Source organism: Vicia villosa, linkage group LG6 (assembly GCF_029867415.1).
Source record: "Vicia villosa cultivar HV-30 ecotype Madison, WI linkage group LG6, Vvil1.0, whole genome shotgun sequence".
NCBI lineage: Eukaryota > Viridiplantae > Streptophyta > Magnoliopsida > Fabales > Fabaceae > Vicia > Vicia villosa.
In genome coordinates, this window is record NC_081185.1 from 109,986,487 (window position 1) to 109,996,756 (window position 10,270).

General features: G+C 32.0%; 1 protein-coding gene across 3 annotated transcripts; it reads left to right on the forward strand.

The window, feature by feature from the left end:
• Positions 1 to 1,516: 1,516 nt before the first annotated feature.
• Positions 1,517 to 10,270, forward strand: LOC131609570 (SPX domain-containing membrane protein At4g22990-like). 3 transcript variants are annotated; one of them, XM_058881295.1, is made up of 12 exons: positions 1,517 to 1,587; positions 1,702 to 1,770; positions 6,744 to 6,850; positions 6,944 to 7,024; positions 7,110 to 7,230; positions 7,387 to 7,722; positions 8,039 to 8,152; positions 8,244 to 8,991; positions 9,074 to 9,267; positions 9,354 to 9,544; positions 9,673 to 9,806; positions 9,887 to 10,270. In XM_058881295.1, exons 4-12 carry the CDS (start codon positions 6,972 to 6,974, stop codon positions 10,123 to 10,125), a joined length of 2,130 nt encoding a protein of 709 aa, XP_058737278.1. In that variant the 5' UTR covers positions 1,517 to 1,587; positions 1,702 to 1,770; positions 6,744 to 6,850; positions 6,944 to 6,971; the 3' UTR covers positions 10,126 to 10,270. The 3 variants fall into 3 exon arrangements, with proteins under 3 accessions (XP_058737278.1, XP_058737277.1, XP_058737279.1); XM_058881294.1 differs by lacking the exon at positions 1,517 to 1,587 and having other exon boundaries at positions 1,595 to 1,770; XM_058881296.1 differs by lacking the exon at positions 1,517 to 1,587 and having other exon boundaries at positions 1,595 to 1,770; positions 7,411 to 7,722.

The window sequence follows — 10,270 nt, forward strand, 5'->3', positions numbered from 1 at the left end:
ATTCCAACTAGTTAATAAACTTCATAATTAAAACCAAATAGGTCAGTTCTTTTTTTGTATCCATTGGCATTAGCATCATGTTGAAGTTTAATAGCTTAACTGCATAAAAATTAGATACCTAACGATTTGGTTTTCATGGCCAACAAAAGTTAAGGATACGAATCTGAACCTTACCTACCTTACACAATTATAATATCTATGCCTACCAATTGAATTGAGAAATACTAGCTCCCACTATAACATGATCGAGTGAACCTATTTGCAGAGAGATTATTTTACATCTGCAGATGCTCATGCATTTCTATCATGTAAGAACAAATTATATTACAACTTACAAGTATATATATTCATTGTGATGTGAAAGGTAGAGAATATTCCTTGTAGAGAATATTCCTTGTGGATAAAAAGAAGAAAAAAATTTAATTGGCATGTGAAAAAGATGCAATAGACAAGAACTTTAGCACCTACCACTAAATTGTTGATGTTATTGATTTAAGACAGCATGCAATCACATATTGACACCTGAAATATATTAGATTCTGAGTTACTATTCCTTTCCCATTTTTTTATTAACATAATTTCTCATAATATCTGTACTATTTCAACAAAAAATATTGAACAATTTTTTCAACAATTTTTGGTCTAACAAGGTGAATGAAGTTACTTTATATAAGAGAAAAGCTAACATGTGCCCCAAGGGCACAAGTTAATTAGATATTATTAAAATATTTTGTTGGAACACGCGAATTCAATGTATCGAAATTTTAAATATGAATTTATTACATTTAATTATATTTAACTTTTTCTAATTATAGTATCCTTAACATGTGCCCTTAGGGCACATGTTAGCATGACCCTTTATATAATTGTATGTTTTATTTTTAATTAAGGCAAGATTTGAGTTTTTTCTAATATACTCCTTCACTAATAATACTATTGGATTTGATGTGTAGGTGAGTGATCCGAATGAGATTTGATTTTTTCAATATATCTGTGAACACTATTAAACTTAATGCACATATAAATGGTGTCTGGTCCAAATTGATGCACTCCCTCGCGCCTAATATTATTGAGTTTTTCTGATCATGCCTAATATTATTGAGTTTGAGTTTGACGTGTGGATATAAATTGTGAACGACCGAAGTAGCATATATAAATAATATATATGATCAAAATCGACAAACTATACTCTAACTTAACCTTACAAAAACAAATTTGAAAAATGAGAGATGAAATAAAATTATTTGTAAATGAGAGATGAAATAAAATTATTTGTAAGATTTATCTTTAATCAATTTGGAAGTTGAATTTTTCCCAATAAGAACAATGTAAATCAACAATTATGACAGTTAATCATCAACCACTATGATCAAAATAATTAAAAGAACCAAGCATTATAAAGCCACTTTTGAACTCAGGACAAAACAATACCCACCACTACTAATTAAAAAAGTTATGGTAATAATAATTACAATGCTATAAATTCAAGAAATGCTTTGGGGATAGCATGTAAACGTGGCCTTTTCTTTTTGTAAGAGACAAGAGATTCCACTATTGTTGCCTATCAAGTCACTCACTTTCAAACATGTTTGTGAACATAACATAACATAACCACATTCATTTGTTATTAAACTTTCCATATTTGTCACTTTGTTCCAACTTCATTTTTCTCCACTGAGCTCTGCTCCTTTAAAACTTCAGGTGATAAAGCATTGTAGAAAATGAGATATACATACACTGGACTATTATCTTCAATCTTCATATCTACTGGTAAGTCCAAGTAGCATTTCCTTCATTTGCATATATTTTTGTTTTTGTTTTCGCTTTTTTCTTGATGTTTTTCTTTGTTGAAAAATTTAAAAATATACTTTATATTTGAATACTATGATACTTTTAGTAGTTGTACTTGTAACATCTTTACTGGTGTGGTGTCTCATCATGTTACCTGAATTGATGTTTTTCTAAATCTCAAATATTCAGTGTTCTAAAGTATAAACAAAACATAACAGTCATAAGTAATTTCATATTGTTTAGTAGTGGTGCTATTCTCAAAATATTCCTCAATCAAACAGATTACAATATAAAATTAAACATACATAAATGATAATTGAAGAAACATAGTTTTTTTATTGCATACGTTTTTTAAAAGAAATTAACAGCTATTCTTAAATTTACTACAATAATAACTGAGATTAAAATTTAAAACGATTAAATGTCATTTTGAAATTCTTAGCACTACTTTGAAATTCATGTCCCTCTCATAGATATGGAGTATTCTAAAGGGTGGAAAAAAACAGTACGCGAGCCAAGAGTTTAGGTCTACATTTTTTAATGAGTCTATCCCGCAACACCCCCTTTTTTTTTTTTTTCCAGACGCAGACATTTTAGGTTTAAAAGTTTCAGTACTCGCCGACCCTTTCCACCTCGCTCTTACTTTTTTGCAGAACAGGATAAGATTTTAGATTCACACTTTCAACTATATACGCCTTACTCTATTTTTTTACGGTCTTTTACAAGACAAACCTAAACGGAACAGACATGTCAATTTCCTATCTCTAATTATTCCATTGATTACTACTATATGTTACTATATGTTAACAAACATGTAGGATTAATAATTATTGTTCCATTGGTTACTACTATATGTTACTATATGTTAACAAACATGTGGGAATGTAGGATTAATAATTATTGTTCCATTGATTACTACTATATGTTACTATATGTTAACAAACATGTAGGATTAATAATTATTGTTGCACGACTTATACATGAATGCTGAGTCAAACACTTTGTCCTAGATTAACGATTATACTTTCTTACTACACTTGTTAGATCAAATGGATAATGAACTAATATTTTAGTTAGTGTCTATCATCACTAATATTTACTATTCTTTTTCCATAATTTTACTTGGATTACATTCATATGATAAGATAATTTACAATTTAACCTTACATAACAACAACTAGTTGAGGATAGGCCAGTTGTGGTAGCAGTTTAATATCTATTAACTATAACCTACTTATGCACAAAATTTGACATCCGCAAATATTTTAAATAAACAATTTGGATTGGCATAGATAGTTGAATAGGACGTGTCACATGTGTCCAAATCCCTCTTAATCAATAGTTTTGCTTGGTTAGGAAATTCAAAATCAGCTAATATCTCTAACAGAAGTTAAACTCAAACACATGATCGACAAACAAAGATCGCTCATGTCATCTACTGCTTAATTTCTGTTTTCTTTTTCTGCCACAACCGATCAAGTCCACTGTCAGCATCTCCCTGAAAATAAAAACGACAGAACATGAAATCGTGACTTAAGAAATGCAATTCATAAAGCCTAAATCACCAAGGAGTGTCAATAGAACAAGTATGATCATGCCAAGATTCAAGTACAATATTGTACACTATGTCGTCTAACATGAATATAAATGTTAAATACATTTTTCATCACTAACTCCTATTTTTCAACTCTACATTAATAACCATATCATGATTTAGTCACTCACCAGAAACTAAAAGCACAAACTGAATATGTTTTTCTACGTAATGAAAGCTGTTGCAAGTCAACAATTTTCAGTTGATAGTGTTTTTTTCCTTACAAAAAGTTGATAGTGTTAAGTTTCTTACTTTCACATACTCTTCTTGAGATCCTGTTTTTCTTACAAAAGTTGATAATGTTAATGTCGAGTTCATTTCCTTCACATCTAATAATAAATCTAATAAACACTGAAATCGCTGATTATGGGCCTGGTTTTCGATATTAACCCAATTTAAGTCTCATTATCATGGGCTAATATAATTTAGCCGCACCCTCCATTTTTCTTAATATAACTTTTTAGACTTTTAATCATGTAACCATTATAATTGATTACCAATATAGATTTCTCTATATTGGCATCAAATAATAATTGTTAATTTAATTTAATATAATAGCTCAGATTTACATGTATGATATTACCAATAATATAATTAATTGAAATATTCTCTACTAAAATGTTACTGTTTTTTCTTTTAGCCTATCTCTTCAATATTTCCTTAAACCTACAAAAACTTCACTTTTCTTTTTATAGATTTACATTTACAAATGTTATTTTTGAAGTTAAATATTTTTAAAAGAGTTAAGTTAAAATATTATTAACTTATAGGAAATTACTTCAAAAATATATCTCAAATTAAATAAAATATACAAAATATTTATAAAAATAAAGTGTCATGCAGCCTAAAATATTTTTATACTCTTATCTAGGGGTGGCAAAACCGGCCGTGGCCCGCCGGTCCGATCCGCGCACCCGCCTAAAATTGGCGGGTTGGATTGGAATTTTAAGCTCGCCGCTCTCCAAAATTCGCCGTCCGCCATACCCGCCCCACCAAAGCCCGCCCCTCCTCCAAAACTCACTCTTTTTTTAGTTAATTCTAATAATTGCAATTCTTGATGGTTTATTTTATACATTTATTTATAAATATATGTAATTTTTTTTAAGTAAATTTATTAAAAAGTTGCTTTTATAAAAAATTGTTTTAAAAAATAAATGAAAAGTTTAATTAAAAGGTAAAAAAGCCTATTAATCTATCAAAAAAATATAAATAAAAATAGGCGGGTAAGCCCGCCGCCCGCCAACCCGCCATCTTGGCGGGGCGGGCATGACTTTTATGCCCATTTTACTTGGCGGGCATGCCCGCCCCGCTCGTTTTTTGGCGGGCATAAGACGGGGCGGGCGGCCCGTTTTGCCACCCCTACTCTTATCTAGGGTTGGAAATAGACTAGGTTAGGTTAAACTATAGAAGGTCTGAGTCTGATCTATGATAAACTTACAAGGCCTGAGTCTAGTCTATGACCTACTATAGGTTTTTTTCGACCTGATATGGTCTGCCACCCTATTTCTCATTAAATTTTTCAATTAATCCATATTATTTAAGAAGTCTTATGGGTCGGCCTATATATGCATATATAGGCGGCCTATTTAGTAATTTTTTTAACATATATGTATATATAGATCAACCTATTTAATCATTCTTGTTATATATATATATATATATATATATATATATATATATATATATATATATATATATATATATATATATATATATATATATATATATATATATATATATATATATAGGGGATGACTCAAGTGAGAACACTTGGTTATTATGAGAAATGAGAACATGAATCACGATAATTAAATTTTGATTTTGTTGATTTTAATGGACTGAATTGGTTTCTCTTTCTAGGATCCTTAATATTTATTTTAAATCAATATAGAAAGAGAAACCAATTATGTTCATTAAAATCAACAAAATCAAAATTTAATGTTCGTGATTCATTGTTCTCATTTCTCATAATAACCAAGTGTTCTCACTTGAGTCGTTCCCTATATATATATATATATATATATATATATATATATATATATATATATATATATATATAAAGCTTCTTAGGATTTTTTATAACTTATATTTAACCTATTTAATTAAATAGGCTTTTAAAAATACCTAAATGTGACAATTTTATTAAATAGATCTGGTCTGATCTAACCTTATATAAGCTAGACTATATGTCTATGTTGACCACCGGTTTAACATATTCTCATCCCTTCTCTTATCTAACGAGAACTCGTAATATTAAATATTGGATAATATTGATCTTAATTTTATATAAGTTTTAAATATAGACTAAAGGTGTTTCCAACAAAAAAAAAAAAATGTACACTAAAATTGCATATGTATATCAAACCGCTTTGTTTTTTTTTGTATTATGATTATATTTCAGTTAAATTCTTTCTTAAAATTTAATGTGAGGAAGAGAGTTTTCGCTCTCTTCTCTATTTTTGGCTCTATTAACTGAATTCTTATTTATCTAATTTTAAAAGTTAAAACTTATTTTAAATATAAAATATTTTGAAAATAACAAATAATTGAAACTATTCAATTTGTGTTGGGTAAAATTACTTCAAATATAAAATATTTTAAAAATAACAAACAATTGTAACGATCTAATTTTTTATGATGGATTCGGATTCGGATTCACTCAAATGAACACCTGTGTAAAAGCAAGGCAACACGTCGTGAATTGCAACAGGTGAGAGCGGTGAAGGAGGGCAGTAGGCCAACGACAGGAAAGGACGATGCCATGGCAGCACATTGTGACCTCTAAGTTTTAGACTAAGAAATGTGGCATTATCTTGTGTATTCAATTGATTCAATAAACAAGAATGACTCAATTTTTTATATTTAAATAACATTCTGATTTCTGAGTAACCGACCAACTCTGAGCTGCTTGGAGAAAACAAAAATGTTGTTTCATAGAAGAGGTCACACCAAAGTTTGTTTGGCCATGGAAAACAAAATCCAACGAAAAAAATCTTAAGTATATAAAGTATGGAGTACTTTAGATTTAGCAAAAATATTAAAATTTTTACTTAGTTTTACAACATTGCTAGGTGTCAAGTTGTTAGAGAGATCCTTCTCCTTCTCACCAGGCTATATTAAATTGCGGTTAACACCAACCCTCAAAAGACACAGGATCACATCACATATGCGCCTACATACTCGGTCTTTCCTTACTTTGTTATTACATCAACTCTCACCACTCTCAGTGTGTGTGCTAAGCAAAAACAAACACTCACTTTTGCATATACCAAATACTCTTTTCATCATCCACATGCAAATTTACCACTTTTTCATTAGAGCTTTTCCAGTTTCTCAATTGTTCATGTACCGTTTTCAGCTCCCAAAATCCATGATATTGTTACCATAAACGTCTTGTATCTTGCCAACTGAAGTTTTCACCTCAAGGAACAAAGAAAGACAGACACTGCCAATTATTACTACAAGGTTACAACGTTTCTGCTTCTATTTAAACAGTTTTTTGAACCTTTATTAGCTTGATATTGTTGTTCTGAAGCCTCTTCTTTGGTTCTGTTGTAGTGCATTTACTCATTTTTCTATCTGGAATATGGTTGCTTTTGGCAAAAAGTTGAGAGAATCACAGATTCAAGAATGGAAAGGGTATACAATTTTGATATTTGTACCAAAGTCAGAAATGTTTTTGTTTTGATTCATGTAACACACGTTTAACTTTTTTTTCTTCCAGATACTACATTAACTATAAGTTTATGAAGAAGAAAGTCAAGAGATATACAGAACAAATTGAGGTTGGAGCTCAAAATCACCATAACGTACTCCGCGACTTTTCATTGCTTCTAGACAATCAGGTGAATATATCTAAGGATATATTTGGATTGGTAGTTCATTTATTAGGTTTTATATAATATTATTAGCAACAAGCTCCGTAGCACCGACATCTCTGAAAAAAAAGCGTGTCACCACGTGTCCTTCATAGACAACAAGTAATTAAGAAAATTTTTTAGTCTTTCTTTTCTTTTGAGTTTCAGATAGAAAAAATTGTTTTATTTCTGCTTGAGCAACAAGGAGTTCTGGCGGGGAGGCTTACGCGTATTGGAGAGGATCACCAAAGTGTTGTACAGCAGCCAGATTGTTCAAAGATATCTGAAGTCCAAGAAGCATATAGAGAAGTTGGAAGAGATCTATTAAAGCTTCTTTATTTTGTGGAAATGAATGCTACTGGTTTGAGAAAGATCTTGAAGAAGTTTGATAAACGAATCGGCTATAAATTCGCCGACTATTATGTCAAGACTCGCGCAAACCATCCTTATTCTCAGCTAAGACAGGTTCTAAGGCACGTGGTAATGTTTCTAACCCTGATATATATATCCTGATTAATGTTCAGCGCTGTCTTAGTTTTTGGAGGTCTTGTGTAGGTTACTTACGATTCAACTATGACAAAACAATTAAGGACTCTGTTTAGTCATGGTTTAACTGTGACAACTCTACTAAGAGACCGTGTTTAGCGCAATGTAACCTTAGAAAATTTAAGGCCCTATACTTTTGTCCATCTTGCGCACCCTCTAACATGGCCTCTTAATGCTACAATACTAATGTTGTAAAATGTAAGGTAGTATTTTGTATCATCTTTGGAATGATGTAAAAGTTTCTTTGCAGGGAATTGGTGCTGTTGTGGGAGTCTTGTCTCATAATCTTGCAGACATTCATGATTTACAAAGGAGTCAAGGAAGCTACATTTCTATATATGACCAACCTTCTTATGCTCATCAAGTAAGTTCTTGATCCATGGTTTACATTATACTATTATGGTTGGTATTCTTCAAACACTTGATGAGGATTTCCTTTTGACTTTTTCTTGAAGGATCCAATTCTTGTATCTATCAAAGCAGCAACAGACAAATTATCCAACTCAACAAGTTTCCTTCAGTATTTGGGAAGACATGCTTTTATCATGCAGCAAGAGGAACTATCACCATCTCCGTCTGAAGAAAACACTATTGACGAAAGATATCATTTTATGTCACTTCTTTTGAACTTGGCAAGCACATTTTTGTATATGGTCAATACTTACATCGTTGTACCTACGGCCGACAACTACTCTTTGAACCTTGGAGCTGCGGCAAGTGTTTGTGGCGTCGTCATCGGTTCAATGGCTGTTGCACAAGTGTTTTCTTCTGTTTATTTCAGCGCGTGGTCAAACCGATCGTATCTAAAACCTCTTATATTCAGTACCATCGTTCTTCTAATCGGAAACGTCATGTATGCATTGGCCTATGATCTTAACTCAGTAGTAGTTCTTCTTATGGGACGACTTTTCTGCGGGCTAGGCTCTGCAAGAGCTGTGAATAGGCGTTATATCAGCGACTGTGTGCCGGTGAAACTTCGGATGCAAGCATCAGCAGGTTTTGTCAGTGCAAGTGCTCTTGGAATGGCTTGTGGTCCAGCTGTTGCTTGTTTGTTACAGACTGAGTTTAAGATTTACAAGTTGACAATGAACCAAGACACGCTACCTGGATGGGTAATGGCTGTTGCGTGGCTCGTTTATCTACTTTGGCTGTGCACTTGTTTTAAGGAACCAGAAAATCTTTGGGCTTATGAAGCAGAAACTGGTATGTATATGTCACCAAGGTTCCTTGTATTCATTTTTTTATACGGTATTACTTTTATTTACGGTTCTCTAAACGCATATAGGAGAACAAGCAGTGCATATTGCAGTAGAGAATAGTCCTACACAACCATTACTAATGAATTCAGAAGCAAAAGAGCAAGATGTAGATGTAGACGAAGAAAAAGACGATGACGAAGAAGTTTATGATAAAGCTGAATCTCAGAAACCTGTTACTTCTATTGCGCTGGCGTATAAGTTGCTTACACCATCGGTAAAGGTAAGGAACCTGTTATGATTTTAACTTTCTTCAATTATTTGAAGTTTGATTCAATCTTTTGCACTAACTATGAATACTTTTAATAGGTTCAATTGTTTGTGTATTTTATGCTCAAGTATGCAATGGAGATATTGCTCGCTGAGTCAAGTCTTGTAACAGAATACTATTTTGTTTGGTCGACAACCAAAGTAGCCATTTTCCTTGCATGCCTTGGTCTTACTGTCCTTCCTGTGAATATTATTATCGGAAGCTACATCGGCAACATTTTTGAAGAAAGGTAAACCTCTAAGTTTATATTATTACTACAACATTTTTCACTTTAGACAATGGAATAATAGACGACGACTTAAAAACCATTACGAATTCATATTTGATCTTTACTTGTCGGTTGGCTTGTACTTGCAGGCAAGTTCTACTAACATCAGAAATCATGGTTTGCATTGGACTACTCCTAAGCTTCCATACATTAATCCCTTATTCAGTAACTCAATATGTTGGATCGGCCCTTATCACATTTGTTTCTGCTGAAGTTCTCGAAGGTAATATATATTCTCATAATACGGTAAAGTTTGCGCCTTGAACATGACTTAATATTATTGTTTTTGCATTAACAATTCAGGAGTTAACCTTTCACTTCTATCGAAAATGATGTCATCGCGGCTTTCTCGTGGAACCTTTAATGGAGGTTTACTGTCAACGGAAGCGGGAACTCTAGCTCGAGTTATTGCAGACGGTACGATAACAATTGTTGGGTATTTCAGTGAAAGTAAACTACTGAATGCCACTCTACTCCCTGCTCTACTTATCTGCATCTCATCCATTGTTGCTACCTGTTGCACCTACAACTCTCTGTATTAATAGAATAGTAGTAGTTTCCATTTCCATGAAAATCAGTGATGTATAAATATGTATAGATGCCGCAAACTTTTAGGAATTTTTATTTCTTTACCTTGTTTGTAGGAGAACAATATCTATTTAAAGAAATATCAGTCTATTTCGTCTA

What these genes read in the sequence shown, in the direction of transcription:
- LOC131609570 (XM_058881295.1), top strand. Translation starts at nt 6,972, where the DNA reads ATGGTTGCTTTTGGCAAAAAGTTGAGAGAATCACAGATTCAAGAATGG. An exon ending in GACAGGTTCTAAGGCACGTG is followed by an intron (nt 7,723 to 8,038) that starts GTAATGTTTCTA and finishes GTTTCTTTGCAG; the next exon opens with GGAATTGGTGCTGTTGTGGG. An exon ending in GGCTTATGAAGCAGAAACTG is followed by an intron (nt 8,992 to 9,073) that starts GTATGTATATGT and finishes AAACGCATATAG; the next exon opens with GAGAACAAGCAGTGCATATT.